The sequence below is a fragment of the Dama dama genome, chromosome 14 (assembly GCF_033118175.1).
Source record: "Dama dama isolate Ldn47 chromosome 14, ASM3311817v1, whole genome shotgun sequence".
Lineage (NCBI taxonomy): Eukaryota > Metazoa > Chordata > Mammalia > Artiodactyla > Cervidae > Dama > Dama dama.
In genome coordinates, this window is record NC_083694.1 from 29226697 (window position 1) to 29244848 (window position 18152).

The window sequence follows — 18152 nt, forward strand, 5'->3', positions numbered from 1 at the left end:
CTCAGCCTTCCCACTGCACCATGCCCATAGGAAAAGCCCAACTATGCTCACTGTCCACCAGCACGGATCTCCAGGAATGGGACTGGAAAGGTGAACCATCGGGATGGTTGGTTTCTCCACTTGCACTACAAGGCACTCAAAGAGCTCAAGGTTATCTTCCTAGTAATATATTTCTAGTTCGTTTTCACTAAGGAGATAACAAAAGAATTGAAGTTTTCCAAATTTGAAAGCAACCTCCACTAACAGATGACTGCTTGCCTCCCCTGCAGTTCCCAGCATCTCCAGTAACTGTAAAATCCAGCCATCGAGCTAGGAATTTCCTTTGAGGAGTTTTATGGCTTCTCTTAAAGAAGTTGCCTTTGATTTATGCTGATCATGTCTGACAGCCAGCATTTCTCTTAATAATAATCATGAATAAGCGAGACAAGGTCACCTCACATGCAGGGAGCATATCTCCACTGCCATATCCATTAGGGAGCCCAGGATCTACAGCAGCTGCTCACAGAGGTTTGATGCCCTCAGCACTCTCTATGAAATCCCATCTCTGGCACCCAGCCTGGTGCTTTGATTGTACACCAACAGCCAAACCTAACGAGAGACCTTCAGAGAACACATTTACAAACAGAGGCAGCACCAAGCAAGGACATGTGCAGGGCCTGTGGTCCACTTTCCAAGGAGTTACCTTAGTTTTTCTTCCCCTCTACTCCAGTGCAACAGCCAAACCAAGCAATTCGAGTAAAAAAATAAATAAATAAATAAAAGAGTAAAGCTATTGAAAGAATAAACTGGATAGGTAGATTCAAGATGCTAAATTAGAGTATGTGAAAGCACTGTGTAACACTTTGTAAGCATAGAGCATATGTAAGCACATATGTAAGCACATAGCAAATGTCTCACAATATTCTGGATTTTGAAGACCAAGACTGGGTAGATTGTAATATTGTAATACATAAGGGTTATCAAACAAGTATTGGGAAGGCCAGACCTTTTTTTTTTTTGGCAAAGGCTCTGGCTTAAACTTTCTTGTTATTTTTAGTAACCACTATCAATACATTTTAATGTCCTTGGCTCTGAAAATTGGACCCAGCAGTTGTCATGTCATACTGAATGGATTTCTGTTCTCCACTTGTATTACATGGGGTTCTACTCCCAGGTCTGGTGGTGAGATTCAGGGCCAAGGGCCTGATGTGGAGCACCATCAAAGTGAATCAAGGCCTGATGCACACAACACCTGGGAAATAAAAATGTTGGGATTCTGACAGCCATGATGACTCCTGAACATGCTGGGAGGCTAACATCCTCATGGCATTTCATGATCTGTGATGGGATGGGTGGATGGGGCAATCTATTAATACTTCATAAGGTCTAGAATTACAACATGACTCTGAGGTCCCTTGAAGTTTTGTTTTTGTTTTTTTTGAGGCAGACCAATGATTTATCTTGTGCACTGATCACAGTTCTTATATCTGAACTGGAATATTCCCGAATTTGTGTCTGTCTGCGGTGTGAGAATAGAAAAAAAGCAACCCTGGGGTTAAGAGAAAAAAACCTGAGAAGCAATTGCTGGCTGGAGCAGCTGCAGGAAAAAGGAGACCTTCCTTCTGGGTCTCATCTCATCTTTTAATTCCAAATGTGCTGGTGGCATCAATTTTCCCCTGGGCAATGGTTTCTGAGAGCTCCAGGTTCCACAGAAGGACCACAGTGTAGCTAAGGACAGGCTAGGAGGGCTGGACAACAGGCCACTCACACTTCAACCAAGGTGCAGAACTGTATGTGAGGCTCTGCAGGAGACAGCTTCATTACAAACGAGTCCCGCACTAAAGAAGAGTAGGACCAAGTTCTCTGAAGACCACTTAAGAGCAAAGATGAGTCGGCAAATTCTTAAGTAGCTAAAGTTGTCCTTGGTTCCCTCTGTCTGCTCTCTGTCCCTTTCTCTTTTTACTGACCTTTCACCTCACCTACCCTGTGGTCAGTTGGGCCATCAGCTCTGACCTAAGTCCTCTTCTCCTTGCCCACCATAACTTACTATCACATGTTCCCCCAAACTCCAATGAACAAATCAGTGGCCTTTATACACAGCAGTTCCTCCAGAGGACTTACTTGTCTTTTGATAGGAGATTCCTGGACATAGCAAAGACTTCCTCCAAAAGCATGCATTTTGACTCCATAGTGAGGGGGTGGTGTGCTGTGTGTGTGTGTGTGTGTGTGTGTGTGAATGTTGGATATTTCAGGCCGGTGGTGGGAGCCTGGCTGTTCCACCAGGGTGTGTGGAGTGGGCAGTGGGGTGGAGAAGGGGCTGCCTCCACTGCAGCTTCCATGAGACAAAGTGGGCTTCATCCCACCCCAGAGAATGGCTGCTAGGGTCTGGAGGGTCACTGGGTCATAAGGATAGCTACAGTGACCTGATCCCTCGAGTGGTTCTAAGCTGCAGTATTCTTGGTCCTTGAGCAGAGAAACCAGGTGTCTGGGCCCAGAATGGGGGGATCCCACGCAGGAAGAGGCATCCCATTCCCACCCACCCTGTGTCTCCCGCCCCCCACGTCTGGTGAGTGAGGAGCCGTGCGCTGGGGACCTGCCTTCTCCCTGGGCTGAGACTGAGGAGCATCACAGCCTGAAGTGTGAGTGATGCCCAGAGGGAAGGACGGTTTTGACAATGATGGGCTCTGTCCCCAGCAGGTGACAGGTGGCGGGGACAGGGGTGCCTGGGCTCCCATCCCTGCATCTCAGGGCCCACCCCGCGCCCGCCAGGTGCCCACGCCTACCTGAGTTGGCACGCTTCTTTGGGGCTTTGAGGCTGCGGCAGCGCCCACCCACGGAGCTGCTGTTCTCGCTCATGGAGTCCTGGGTGGACGATGCGCTGCCGGTGGCCTCGCTGTCGCGCATCATGCTCTCGTAGCCGCTGCTGCCGCCGCTGTGGTAGAAGAGCGCTGTCTTGCCCATGGCGGGCGGCAGCTCCCCGCTTAGCACGCTGCTGTTGTCGCTGCCGTGGCCGCTGCTGCAGCGGTGGGGCCGGCGCGGCGGTGTGATCTTGCTGTAGGGCGAGGGCAGCGGGGCGGCGGGCGGCGGGCGCTCGTCGGTGGGGACGGTGCGCTCCTCCGCCTCGGGCCCCGCGCGCCCGGGAGGCCCCCGCGCGCCCGCGCCGCCCTGCAGCAGCTCCGAGATGCGCCCGTTCACAGCCCGCAGGGGCAGCTTGGACGCCAGGCCCGAGCCCCGGCTCCGGCTCAGCGACTGCGTGGACCAGGACATGTGCTTCCCGCCGGGGGGCGGCCCGGAGCTCTGGCCCACCGCCTGCGGCAGGGACTTGGTGGAGAAGCTCAGGGTCTTGGTGGTGGAGGTGGACAGGCTGCGGGCCTTGGGGCTGGCCAGGAGCAGCTTGCTCACAGCGGAGATCTTGGACTGGCTGGCCTTGGGCGAGGCCCCGGCCGACTGCGTGGGGCCCGGGTTGGTGGGCGAGGCCCCGGCGCTGCGGCCCGGGCTCCTCCCCGTGCGGGGCATGGTGCTGTCCTTGCTGCCCGCATGCAGCCGGGAGCTCATGGAGGACAGGCTCTCGGCCCTCTCCAGCGAGAGGCATTCGTAGTGGCTGACGGTGGTCCTGCCCAGAGAGTTGGTCCGACTGGCCAGCTGCTCCAGCTTGGCGCTGAAGAGCTTGCTGCTGCTGCTGGCATCCTTCATCTTGCCACTGGGCTCGTCGGGGAAGCTGGACAAGAAGGGCGCAGGTTGGTTCAAGGGGCTGCTGGAGCTGCTGCTGCAGGCGCTGTGCTGAGGGCTGGCCCGGTTCTTCTGGTCCAGGCTGGACTTCCGGACAGGGGGCAGCGGGGGAGTCCCTTTGGGCCGAGCCAGGACACAGTGCTTGGGGGACGCCACCTTCCTCTCCAGGGTGGCCTTGGAGGGCTGGGTGCTGGAAGCCAAGCCAATGCCATTGGTCTCTGAGGCACAGTGGTAGAAGAGGCTGTCGAGCTCCTCCTGCCTGCTGGCTTTCTGAAAAGCCCTGGGAAGGCTGCTGGACTTCAGGCTTTTGTTGAGATGCACGGGGCTCTGGGCAGCCACATTGGGCAGGGCCATCTCACAGCCATCCACCACTCTCCTGAAGTTGTCGGCCCCTGGGGAGGCAGACACCTCACCGCTACTGTTGCTCAGCCTGTCACTGGGGCTGGCCTTCTTGTCCTGTTCTGCTCTGGCCTCAGGCTTTGGGGGGCCTGTGGCTGTCTCAAACCTACTCCCTTCTTCATTGGGATAAGCATTCTCTTTTTTTACCTCGTCTTCTCGTTTCAGCCAGGGATCCTCAAATTTCATCTCTTTCTTTGCACCACTTTCCTTGCTCTCCTGGGACTGGGCTGCTTTGGGGACTGAGCTGATGGTGGCCAGGGACACCTCAGGCTCCTGGACATTGCGGGGGCTCATGGCAATGCAGGGGTATACTGTAATGTTGGTCTTCATGGGGATGTACCCTTCGCAGTTGCTCAGACTGGCCGTATTAGAGATGGTGACCATGGCCTTGCCCAGGGTAGATATCTTGCAGCCTTTGATGGGGGCTGCCTTGTTGAAGGAGTCTTCCCCCATTTCAGACAAGATGAGCAGGTTGTCGGGGCCTGCCTTGGGCTTCTCCCGGCACACCACGGCGGTGTTCTGGATGCTGCTGACGAACTCCGAGGCCGGAGGATCTGCCATTGCTTCCCCGTGCCCAAAACACGCCTGTGCTATGAAACTGTGGCACGGCTGCTCACCGTCACTGCCTGTGCTCATCTCACTCAGCCAGGAGCTGATGGAGGAACGTCTGCTCCCCGCCTCCCGGGCCTTCTCGTCCAGGTTTAGCTTTGGGAGGGGCAGGAACTGCGTGATGCTGACCTCGGACACAGGAGCCACGTTTGAGTAGCACTCCAGGTCCTCGCTGATGCTGCCAATGATGCTGACGGGCCGGGAGCCTGAGGCCAAGGCCTGCACTGAGCAGTCACTGTTGAAGCTGATGATGCTGGTGGGGCGGCCACTGTCCAGCACCCCGCTGATGGTCAGCTCCTCCACCAGCGTGAACACCAGCTCGTCTTCACCATTCAGCTCCAGAGGCTGCTGCACCGTCACCATCGTGGTGCTCAGAATCTCCTTCTTAGAATCTGGGGAAGTTGCTGCCTGATGATCGTCATCCACAGGGGTTTCTGGGAACCCTTCACTCCCAGTAGACATGGATTTCTTCAAAACCTGGGGGCTCATTCCGACCGGGGGGGTGCGTACCTCGGGCTGCAGCAGGGACTCACTAGACACCATGCCCGAATCCTTGCTCAAGGTGGGCAGTGGGGCCGGAGAAGGCAGGACCCCCTTCTGGGTGTAGACTTTGCATCTCTGGGAAGGAGAGCTGGCTGGTTTGTACTCTGAGGTCTTGGACAGGCTGGCAATGCCCAGCCTGGGGGAGCCCATGGGCCTGGGCTTGCCTTCCACAAAGCCACAGGAGTTTAGGCTTTCCCGGCTGCTCCGGAGGCTGGGGCTCTGCGCGAGCTGGGAAGAACTGTGCTGGCTGCTGCTGCCGGGGATGCTCCGGGGTGAGGCAGGGGTGGGGCTGTTGGTGAGCAATGCGGCAGGGACCGGGGAGTGATTCCTCTGCACCTTGGAGGCCGGGGGCTCCGCACCTTCTCTGTCTGTCAGCTGGCCGTCTGAGCCATCGTCTTCCTTATCAGACTCACAGAGCGGGCTTGCCCCGGCTGCCTGGCTCAACGGGACACTCTTGCTTGCCTGCTCCGCCCCAAACTGGGCCGGCAGCTCTTCGAAGGGGAACTTGCTGGGCTCCTCGCTGCCATCGATGCAATCCAACCTCTCCTGCAGCTCAGCGAACGTGTTGCACTTCAAGCAGTCCCTTTCCGATTTGCTGGCGCCAGCCTCTCCGGCCTCTGTGGACCGGCTGTCACCCCTGGCCTTCTGCAGGGCTGGCACGATAGGGACAAAGTCTGGGGGCCCCTCGTTGTCCGTCAGCTCCTTGTCAGAGAGGGCCGTGCCGTTTGGCCCGATGTAGATGACCGTGTCGCAGGACTGCTCGCTGCTGGAGGAGTAGTCGGGGTCACTGGACAGATGAGGGATGGGGAAGTCCGACTCGACGGCAGTCCTGGCGTGGAAGGGTCTCAGCTGGGTGGGCCTGCGCATTCTGCCTTCCTCACAGGAGCTCTCTCCCCCGGAGGAGCTTGATGTGTACTGTGAGTGAGAAGGAAACAGTTAGTGTGGCATCGTGGGGCAACTGGCCAGGCAACTGGCGGAGGCCATTGGCTCCACACAGGCCATCCAGACCCCGGGCCATTACCCAGATGTGCCAGGCCAGGTGCCCCAGCTCTGCACATCATGCCCTCATACTCCTGTGAGGCACACTGGGGAAGCAGAGGCTGCTCATGAAAGAGGGTGACCGGCCCAGGTCCCATGTGACCTCCTAAGGACTTGAGCGGGTCACCAGTTTGCACACCCAAGCCATGTATGACAGTTTGTGCCATGGGACACTGGTTGGAAAGATGTGCTTTTGACCAAATATATGTGTGTCTATATATATACATTTACACATACATTTATATAATAAATATATATATTTATATATTGGGCATACATATATATAAATAAATACATACATTTTTATATATATATATTTCTGTTTTTTATATATATAAAGGAGGCGGAAAAGTCCCCACAAATCACCAGCTGGCCACAGACCAGACTGATTACAATCATGATGATTTTCTCAGACATTCTTGTCATACCGCCACTGTCCTGGCTTTGCCTCTGCCTGAGAAAATGAGCCCAGTGGTTTCATCAACCAGAATCAACCACTGAACTAACAGGACAACACCCCTTGGCCTGAAAAAGTGCCTCCTGGAAATGCAGGGGAAGTAGGGTCACCTGAGCAAGGAGTGAACTAACAGTCCCCTTTGGGATCAATCAGTTGAAGGACCAAGGTAGGCAAGATACAAACTCTGGATATTTCCCATCGCTCTTAAAAAATTTCACCTCAAAGTCGCAATCATTTAAACTCTCTAAAGTGAACCAAGCACTCCCCGTTAGGAGTCCAGGCTGGATGACTGAGGCAATCACCAGCAGCGGGGAGGGGACAGGACTTCTGTATTGGCCAGGAGGTAGTCCTGCCCCGAGGTGGATGCTGAGACAGGCCTTCGGCAGCCAAGCTCACCAGGCCCCTGGTGCTGGGGGATTTGAAATATTGATTCCACTCTTTCTGACTCAGTTCCAGGGCAGGGCTCTGAAAGCTGCTTCATCCTCCGCACCCCCGGCAAACCCCTTACCTTCGTTTTCTTTTTCTTCATCCTCAAGACTCGCGAGGCGATCTGGATGGTGGACAGGGTTTCGGCATAGTTCCCAGCGGCAGCCGAGATGTGAGCGATCATGGTGGTGCGGCAGTTCACGTTCCCCAGGGACTCCCGCAGCAGCATGGTGAGCTTGCTTTCTCTGCCAACAAAGTGAATTAAGGCTGCATTAGTGGGCCATGCTTCACTCTGGCTGTCAGGGTAGGACTTCGGGCCCCTACATGGCTTGCTGTGGGCAGTGAGGTTTTTTTTCTTTTCTTTTTTTTTTTAATGTGTACTAATTAACATCATCTTCTACATGAAGCCATTTGTAGTTGGCAGCTGAGCAAGTGCTTCTAACCCCAAGGACGGAAAGCATGCAGAACACCTCCCTTGGCACCACTGTCCTGGCTGTGATGGGGTATTCCTGTGTGTCTATGCATATGACACTGCCCAAAATGAGACCTGGGAATAGAAATGAGAGGCAGGGATAGGGAGAGAACAACTCTGTGACCCATGATTGGGCATGCTGTCTGCACATTGGGCCTTTCTCTGCAAATTTCCACACCAGGCAATCCCTGCAATAAAAAAAGCACTTTTCCAGCCATGAACTTGTATTGAAGAGCTATGTGTTTATAATACATGCAAGGTTTCTTTTGCCAAGGAGTTGCACCCACTTTATTGCCATTGTCTCTTAACATATATTTGCACATGGTAGTAACAAAGGAAAAGGTATTCATATTCCTGATTAAAACGGGGACACACAGACATAGACCCAAGCACTCAATCAGCAAGAGAAAACAGTACTTCCTAGAAGGAACTCCTCTAGGGATTTTGCAGGTGCTGTGTGGGGCCAGTGTCCTGAGTAATGAGGCCCAGGAGTTTACAGATGGTGTTTCTAGGCTCTTTAAAAAGTGATCTGAAGGAACAACTCATGTTTTTTTCATTCCTGAACTTGTCTTGACATTCTTCCTGCCTTGCTTTTAAGAGGCTTCTGCTTACGTCATCAACTCTTGCCTCTTAACTGCTGCCAAATGTCATTTTGTCTCTGGAGGCTTCCCTGATCCTGAAGTCTGAGGGACCCTCTTTGCTTCCCATGCCCTGGGTTGAGTTTGTTTTGCCAGAGGAGAGGGGTTTGTCCTCAGGTTTGTAATCAGGTTGTCAGGGCCTCCCTGGTGACTCAGATGGTAAAGAATCTGCCTGCAATCCAGGAGACTCAGGTTTGATCCCTGGGTCAGGAAGATTCCCTGGAGAAGAGATTGGCTATTCACTCCAGTATTCTTGCCTGGAGAATTCCATGGACAGAGGAGCCTGGCAGGCTACAGTCCACAGAGTCACAAAATTAGTGACTGAGTAACTAACACTTTCACTACTTTCAGCAGTCAGCCATTGCCCCCTCCCTCTCCCACCCCCACCCTGCCCCGGCCCCAGTCAGCTCTCTGGAGAGAGACTATCCAGCTCAGGAGACCCGGTGTGACATGCAGGCCACTGTCAGCAGAGATTAGACCTCAGAGACAGAAAACCACTTCACATGTGATCTGCATCAGACCTTCAGGGAGAAAAGACTTGTGTAAGAGCAATAGCTTCCCCTTTCCATCTGGGACCAATTAAGGTGTCAGCTTGGAGATACTGGGCTCACTATGGCTCAGTGCCAATGCAATCTAAAAATATATCATAATTTCCCTTCAAGGAAAACACTCAGTGATAAAAGTGGCAGAACGAGAATGCTATGGACTGAATGTTTACATCTCTCCCAAATTCATGTGTTATAACCTAACATCCCATGTGATAGTATCTGGAGGTTGAAACTTTGGGAGGTGATTAGGTCGAGGGTGGAGCCCACATGAGTGAAATTTGTACCCTTATACAAAAGACCCTAGAGAGCTTCCTTGTCCCTTCTGCCATGTGAGGAAACAGTGGGAAGATAGCTACCTACGAGCCAGGAAGCGGGCCCCCACCAGGCACAAATCTTCCAACACCTTGATCTCAGATTTCCAGCCTCTAGAACTGTGAGAAATTCACTTAAGTCCCTCAGTCTGTGGGATTCTGTTATAGCACCTTGAACTGACTTGGACAGAAAAGTAAGTGGATATGGAGGAGGAGCCCTTCAGCCCTAGCTCCTGGCTTTAAACATTTATCTTCCTTCAAAATATCTATCAGGAACATCATGGAAACCCCCAGAGCTGACAGCCAGATGGGGAAGTCAAGTCTCATTCCTGGCACACATTCTCAGTATGGACACTGTACATGGACAAGTCCAAGCCTTTGTCTTCCATATGGGAAGTGGGAGATACATCCCATCCAAGTTGAGTTGTGATCATATATGGTTAATTCTTATTAGTCATGACAGTTATTTTTATTAAGTCTCCAGGAACCCTGAGCTAGTGAATGCTGAGCCATGCTCCTAGGGGAAATATGTGGGTTTATGTTCCTGAGACCCCTGGGTCACAATATTTCATCAATTGATCAACACATAACCTTGTTTTATGTGCATATCTATTTAAAGACATCCTAATTTCTATTTCTTATAAATAATGAATTATATGTACCTTCTATATAATAAAACACTAGCTGAGAAGGATTTAACATTTCCTTGACTCTGGGTAACATGACCATAAATTTCTTTGGCTTTCAGCCTTACAATATTTTCCACTATGCTTTAAAAGAAAAAAAAAAAAAAACTGGGCATATTATGAATCCACCAATACAGCCTGTTTCCATAGTATCATCATGCACTTAGATGTTACTTGAGTACTTTCCAGAACTTTGATGCATATACATCAGTGAATTTCCTCTTCCTGGATGTACCATATTGTTGATTCATTAACACTGAACTCACATAGACAGCACTATATCATGCCTGAATGAAGCTTCTCTCATACATGTATTTTTTCTGTAAATCACAGCCTTCTTGCACTAGACAACTGCAGCACTATACTTGGGGGCTATTTTACACAGTGAAATCACCAACAAAAAGCACAGAAATACAAAAGTGTCACTAAATAGACTGCAAAAAAGACCCTTGTTTACATGATGAGAGGTGAAACAAGAAGACAGAGCTGTTGGCTTGTCCAGTCTGAGCTGAGAACACGTGTGTTGGGTGGCTCAAAGTTTTCGTTACTAAGCATGTCTGCAAATTACAGTAAAACTACGGATTTTGAACATAATTCACAACATGGAATCTGCAAATGAGTCTGAGGATCAACTGCACTATGAAGGTCCTACTGATGAGTCTTGTTCATTAGTTGCTCTGCTGAAGGCGCACCCCAGTTATTTATCCACGTGACCCTATAAAGGCCCCAGGAAAAGATACCAAAGACAAAATAAACAGGTATAGCACTGATATATCAAACTGTTTGCCCTGTGTGTTTCCCTATGATTCCCCCATTCATAAGTCAACCATAGGACAATTTTATATTTTTAAGTCCACATTGTTGGAGGAAGCCAGGGCCTGTGTGTTGCTTGGCAACGAGCATTTTAGCTCTCCTTTGGAAAGCCAGTAAAACTGCCAGCAAGATTGTTTCACATGGGCCTCTCTAGACTCTAAAACATACCTGATGGGAGTGAAAGATGGTGGCTATAAAGTTTTCGTTTTTTTTTTTTAACCTCATCATGATCCTTTAACTTGGAACAAAGACAATTAAGTTGGGGAGAAAAGGTGAAAGAAGGGACAAACTGTAGGTTTAACTCACTGTCTTTGGCAGGAAAATAAAAAGACTGAAAAGTTTCTAGGGCCGTGATCAGTTCAAACTCAGTCTGCACCTCTGCATAAACACTGAGGCAAGAGGAATAGGAGAGCACAGGTGCAGAACTGCTGGCCACCGAGTCCCAGGGCCAGGGTGGATGAGAACTTAGACTTGGGGACCCGTGTGAGAAGGATGGGTTGGGCGGGACAGGAAAGGATGGGTGACAGAGTAGGGTTGACTGGGGTCTGGGAAGGACCATGCCATTCTTCTTTCAGACAGTCATGTTCTATGCACACATATTCCACTTCCCTCCCACCCCACTGCACACATTTTTTAAAATGATTTTTTGAAAAATGTCTTGCTTTTTAAAATAAGCTGACCTTTTATTAGCCGTAGCAAGGGAACACCAAAAAATAGCATAATGAGGAAATTTTAATTAATTTTATAAGAACATGACAGAGCACGTAGTACTCTAGGATAGGAGCTGACAAACTGAGGCCTGTGAGCCCAATCCAACCCCCTGGTGTTTTTGTAAATAAAGTTTTATTGAGACATGACCACACTAATTTGTTAACATATTGTCTCTGGCTGCTTTCACACTACAACAGCCCGGGTTGTCCATATATTTGCTATCTGGTCTTTTACAGAAAAAGTCCATTGACCCGTGCTCTAAAGTATTGACAAAAGTTGGTTTCATTTTAGACAGAGTGCCAAAAAGTTATCAACAAGAACACAGAAGTATGTCTTAATTTCCTTGTGTACATGCTCAGTCGCTTCAGTCAAGTCCGACTCTTTGTGGCACTATGGACTATAGCCCATAAGGCTCTTCTGTAGATGGGATTCTCCAGGCAAGAATACAGGAGTGGGCTGCCATTTCCTTCCTATTCAACAATCTCTCTCTGACTTGACAGTTGTCTGTGTTGTCTGTCTTTCAGTTCATCTGTATTTCTTTCAGATGTTTCCTGAAGGGAGAGCTTTTAAAATCAGCAGCATGGAAACAGGCAGAGGAACAAGCGCTGGTTTTAGAAATCACTCAAGCACCAGGACACAGTCATCAGCGACTGACCCGTTCACTTCCTATGTGATATAGAAGCAGAGACTGTCCTTCTCAAGGGGTTATGAGGCTGCTCACCCTCCAACTCGTTAACTTGTGAATGTCTACAGTGGCTCACTCAAGGAGCATTTGGTGAGTGTGGACCCTCAGGAGGCCATCCTGCAGACTCTGAGGATGTGCAGAGCAGAGGCCCTAGAGCCCACTACCCAGTGAGGGAGACACACATGTAAACACACGTTATCTGACTTTGCTGGTAGTCCAGGGGTTAAGGACCCACCTGCCAATGCAGGGGACACAGGTTCGGTCCCTGGTCTGGGAAGATTCCACATGCCACAGAGCAACTAAGCCTGTGCTCCACAGCTAGTGAGGTTGCATGCTGCAACTACTTAAGTCTATGAGCCTAGAGCTTATGCTCCACAACAAGAGAAGTCACTGAAATGAAAAGCCTGTGCACTGCAACTCTGTAGAGTAATCCCCACAACTAGAGAAAGCCTGAGAGCAGCAATGAAGACCCAGTACAGCCAAAAATAAATAAAATTTTAAAAACCAACACATTATCATACCATCCATTAAAGCCAATGACAGAAGAGCAAATCTGAAACAGCACGTGATAAAGAAAGACCCTTAAGACTGGGAGCTACCCACCATCACTCTAACTCCCTGATGGCTGGGAACACCCAGACTTCAATGGGTATAGCACAGTTCTTTTCTTGGCTGAGAGTCTCCTACGTGGCAGGTATCCAGGTATATATTTGCTTGAGGTTCCCCCCGAACCCAGCAGAACTCAATTCCTTTCTGAAAGGACAATCTGGAATCTCAAGATCATTGTTCACTGACGCTGAGAGTTGGGAAACTGTCCCAACTGGTAAGTTGGTACAGGGCAGTCAGAGTCATACATTTACGATGTTGGCCAGATAATTTCATAAGAAAATAGACATTCCTTTCATGACAGCTGTTAAATATATTTCTTCCCCAGAAAGGAGGTGAAGAACTCTGGAAGTAGGAAGAAAGGCATCTACTGACCATGTTCTTTTGAAGAGTAGTGAGCTCTGAATCACCAAGTTGAGCAACTCAAATACAGCACCATGGATGGGCCAGCCCTTCTTCAAGGCCTGATTCTTGTGGGAGAGAACCATAAATATCCACTTACAGACATGGATCTGTTTTCAAAAATATGCCTCCTTCAATGCAAACACAATGAGGGCACAGAAAAAAGCAAAGTGACTTATATTCCTAATAAAATGAAAGGAAAGGAACTTAGTTAATCTTGAAAATTAATCTCCAGAACAATGTGCAAGAGAAAGATTCCTGTGGGCAGCAGACATAAAAATCACAAACACATACACACATGTGACCTCCCAGACATACACACAGGCATGCTCTTTTTCAGAAAAAGGAGACAGTGCTTGTTTATTTTTAAGCAGTACATCATTGGCATTGAAGAATGGAAACCATACACACAGAATTCTTATAGTTGTCAGATCAAGATAACAACCAGTGTTTATATGCCAGGAAAATTCTGGTATCCCTCATGTTGTTAAGGATATGACTCTGGAACTACACTGAATTCTAGACACTCTCCCATTTTCTACCCATTTTACCTGTAAACTGCCAGAATGTATTGTAGAGCCCCAAACACAGCTTGAGATGCTGGGCAAGAGATGCTAAGGATGGATCCAGCTCCAAGATTATAATCTCCCAGCCTTAGACCCCAAACACCAGGCCTCTCATCTACCCGCTGACTACCAGGGAAGAGGAGAGAAAACAGGAAGAAAGAACAGAAAGGAAAAGAAGGACCAGAGATAGGCTAAAGTCATGAACTTGGCCTAGTTTCTGGCTCCTCTATACCCTCTCTCCCACCGACCCTGCCTCCTTCCCATTCACATCCTATTGGTCTGTGAACATCTTTTTCTACTATTGTCTGAAGAGTCACCAGTGTCCCCCTGAGACCAGCTCAAGTATTGAGGACAAGGGTCCCAAGACACCAGGACCTATAACCCAGTGCTCCTGGCCTAGATGTTCAACATCTGAGTGGTTCTTTATCTCTCACTAGAAAGAGTGTTGATTATGCAGAGGGTAGATTGAGTCACCAGGCCCCCAGGTGAGGGCAACTCTCATGCCTCTGCTTGTCTTTACTTGTGAGACTACTGAGCTGTGACACTGAAGCACATATGTCCACAAGGGAAAAATCACTTTGCTTGAGCTTATTTCCCTGTAAAGGATGGGTGGTCCCCTGTTCAGGGTTGCTTCACAGACATTTACATATTTGGGAGAAGACTTCACATGCCTTTTTGCATGGGAAGATATCTGCTCTGCAGGAATGGCCATTTCTCAGCAATGTTCCCCTCAAGGATGCCAACATTTCAGGGCATGAATTTTCTGGTTTCTGGTACTACAGAACAGCCCAAAGCTTGGTACAGGTCAAGCTATCCTACTGGCATACCCAAAAGGAGTTCGTGACATTAAAGGGCTTTTGACTCAGTTTCAGATATTACTCCATTTGTACTGCAAACAGTGTGAGCAGGTCTGTGCTGTGGGATGCTAAGAACTAGAGTGTGTAATCCTGGCAAACTTGATAGAGAAGCATGGTTCTCAGGTCTTCCAATGAGGGTGACTTTGGCTTTTAGAATAAACCATTGGCTAGAATAGCTGCCTGCATCTGGCATCTGTGTTTGAGGTGCCTCTGCCAGCATTGGCATGCAGCAGTGTGGAAGATGGTGAGACCGCTCAGCAGAGGAGAGCTTAGAAGAGGACCCTGTGGAGAACCACCCACTGCCAACTGAAGGACCAGCCTTCATGACCCAACCAATATGCTGCCTGGTATGAGTGCACCTAACCTGAGACCATCTGTTGGTGGAGGTGCTAAGAGTGGTCACAGTTAGCCTAACTGTTCTCTCATAGAGCTCTTTATTAAATACTATAGAATTCTATATTAAATACTATATAATGGTACCAGATTTTATTTCCTTGGGCTCCAAAATCACTGTGTATGGTGACTGCAGCCATGAAATTAAAAGCTGCTTGCTCCTTGGAAGAAAAGCTATGACAAACCTAGACAGCATATTAAAAAGCAGAGACATCACTTTGCCGAAAAAGGTCCATCTAGTCAAAGCTATAGTTTTTCCAGTAGTCAAGTACCAGTGTGAGAGTTGGACCATAAAGAAGGTTGAGCACTGAAGAATTGATACTTTTTTTTTTTTTAATTTATTTTAATTGGAGACTAATTACTTTACAATATTGTGGTGGTTTTTGCCATACATTGATATGAATCAGTCATAGGTGTACATGTGTTCCCCATCCTAACCCTCCCTCCCACCTCCCTCCCTATTCCATCCATCAGGGTCATCCTAGTGCACCAGCCCTGAGCACCCTATCTCATGAACCTGGACTGGCAATCTATTTCACATATGATAGTATACATGTTTCAATGCTATTCTCTCAAATCATCCCACCCTCACCTTTTCCCACAGAGTCCAAAAATCTGTTCTTTACATTTGTGTCTCTTTTGCTGTTTCACATAAAGGGTAATCGTTACCATCATTCTATCTTTTTTTAAAATTTCCATTCATTTTTATTAGTTGGAGACTAATTACTTTAGAATATTGTAGTGGTTTTTGTCATACGTTGACATGAATCAGCCATGGATTTACATGTATTCCCCATCCCGATCCCCCCTCCCACCTCCCTCTCCACCCGATCCCTCTGGGTCTTCCCAGTGTACCAGGCCCGAGCACTTGTCTCATGCATCCAACCTGGGCTGGTGATCTGTTTCACCCTAGATAATGTACATGTTTTGATGCTGTTCTCTCAAAACATCCCACCCTCACCTTCTCCCACAGAGTCCAAAAGTCTGTTCTGTATATCTGTGTCTCTTTTTCAATTTTGCATATAGGGTTATCATTACCATCTTTCTAAATTCCATATATATGCGTTAATATACTGTATTGGTGTTTTTCTTTCTGACTTACTTTGCTCTGTATAATAGGCTCCAGTTCCATCCACATCATTAGAACTGATTCAAATGCATTCTTTTTAATAGCTAAGTAATATTCCATTGTGTATATGTACCACAGCTTTCTTATCCATTCATCTGCCAATGGACACCTAGGTTGCTTCCATGTCCTGGCTATTGTAAACAGTGCTGCAATGAACATTGGGGTACATGTGTCTCTTTCAATTCTGGTTTCCTTGGTGTGTATGCCCAGTAGTAGGATTGCTGGGTTGTATGGCAGTTCTATTTCCAGTTTTTTAAGGAATCTCCACACTGTTCTCCATAGTGGCTGTACTAGTTTGCATTCCCACCAACACTGTAAGAGGGTTCCTTTTTCTCCACACCCTCTCCAGCATTTATTGTTTGTAGACTTTTTGATAGCAGCCATTCTGACTGGTGTGAGATGGTACCTCATTGTGGTTTTGATTTGCATTTCTCTGATAATAAGTGATGTTGAGCATGTTTTCATGTTTGTTAGCCATCTGTATGTCTTCTTTGGAGAAATGTCTGTTTAGTTCTTTGGTCCATTTTCTTATTGGGTCACTTATTTTTCTGGAATTGAGCTGCAGGAGTTGCTTGTATATTTTTGAGATTAATTCTTTGTCAGTTGCTTCATTTGCTATTATTTTCTTCCATTCTGAAGGTTGTCTTTTCACCTTGCTTATAGCTTCCTTCATTGTGCAAAAGCTTTTAAGTTTAATTAGGTCCCATTTATTTTTGCTTTTATTTCCATTACTCTGGGGGGTGGGTCATAGAGGATCCTGCTATGATTTACGTCAGAGAGTGTTTTGCCTATGTTTTCCTCTAGGAGTTTTATAGTTTCTGGTCTTACATTTAGATCTTTAATCCATTTTGAGTTTATTTTTGTGTATGGTGTTAGAAAGTGTTCTAGTTTCATTCTCTTACAAGTGATTTACCAGTTTTCCCAGCACCACTTGTTAGAGATTGTCTTTTCTCCATTGTATATTCTTGCCTCCTTTGTCAAAGATAAGGTGTCCATAGTTGCATGGATTTATCTCTGGGCTTTCTATTTTGTTCCATTGATCTATGTTTCTGTCTTTTTGCCAGTACCATACTGTCTTGATGACTGTGGCTTTGTAGTATAGCCTGAAGTCAGGCAGGTTGATGCCTCCAGTTCCATTCTTCTTTCTCAAGATTGCTTTGGCTATTCGAGGTTTTTTGTATTTCCATACAAATTGTGAAATTATTTGTTCTAGTACTCTGAAAAAAATACCATTGGTAGCTTGATAGGGATTGCATTGAATCTGTATGGGTATTTGGGTAGTATACTTATTTTCACTATATTGATTCTTCTGATCCATGAACATGGTATATTTATCCATCTATTTGTGTCATCTTTGATTTCTTCTATCAGTGTTTTATAGTTTTATATATATAGGTCTTTTGTTTCTTTAGGTAGATTTATTCCTAAGTATTTTATTCTTTTCATTGCAATGGTGAATGGAATTGTTTCCTTAATTTCTCTTTCTGTTTTCTCATTGTTAGTGTATAGGAATGCAAGGGATTTCTGTGTGTTAATTTTATATCCTGCAACTTTACTATATTCATTGATTAGCTCTAGTAATTTTCTGGTAAAGTCTTTAGGGTTGCAGATCCTCTCCGTTATGTAGAGGATCATGTCATCTGCAAACAGTGAGAGCTTTACTTCTTCTTTTCCAATCTGGATTCCTTTTATTTCCTTTTGTTCTATGATTGCTGTGGCTAAAACTTCCAAAACTATGTTGAATAGTAGTGGTGAGAGTGGCATCCTTGTCTTGTTCCCGACTTTAGGGGAAATGCTTTCAATTTTTCACCATTGAGGATAATGTTTGCTGTGGGTTTATCATATATGGTTTTTATTATGTTGAGGTATATGTTCCTTCTATGCCTGCTTTATGGAGGGCTTTTATCATAAATGGATGTTGAATTTTGTCAAAGGCTTTCTCTGCATCTATTGAGATAATCATATGGTTTTTATCTTTTAATTTGTTAATGTGGTGTATCACATTGATTTATTTGTGAATATTGAAGAATCCTTGCATCCCTGGGATAAAGCCCACTTTGTCATGATGGATGATTTTTTAATATGTTGTTGGATTCTGTTTGCTAGAATTTTGTTAAGGATTTTTGCATCTATGTTCATCAGTGATATTGGCCTG

The 18152-nt window shown here is 47.3% G+C and overlaps 1 protein-coding gene across 1 annotated transcript in view; it reads right to left on the bottom strand.

The window, feature by feature from the left end:
* KIF26B (kinesin family member 26B) overlaps positions 1-18152 on the bottom strand; it is a 492438-nt gene that overhangs the window by 13612 nt on the left and 460674 nt on the right. The window contains exons 11-12 of the mRNA XM_061160211.1: positions 7263-7425; positions 2763-6174 (exon numbers count right to left, since the gene is read on the bottom strand). Coding sequence (XP_061016194.1) covers positions 2763-6174; positions 7263-7425 — 3575 coding nt within the window. The remainder of the gene's footprint in view (positions 1-2762; positions 6175-7262; positions 7426-18152) is intronic.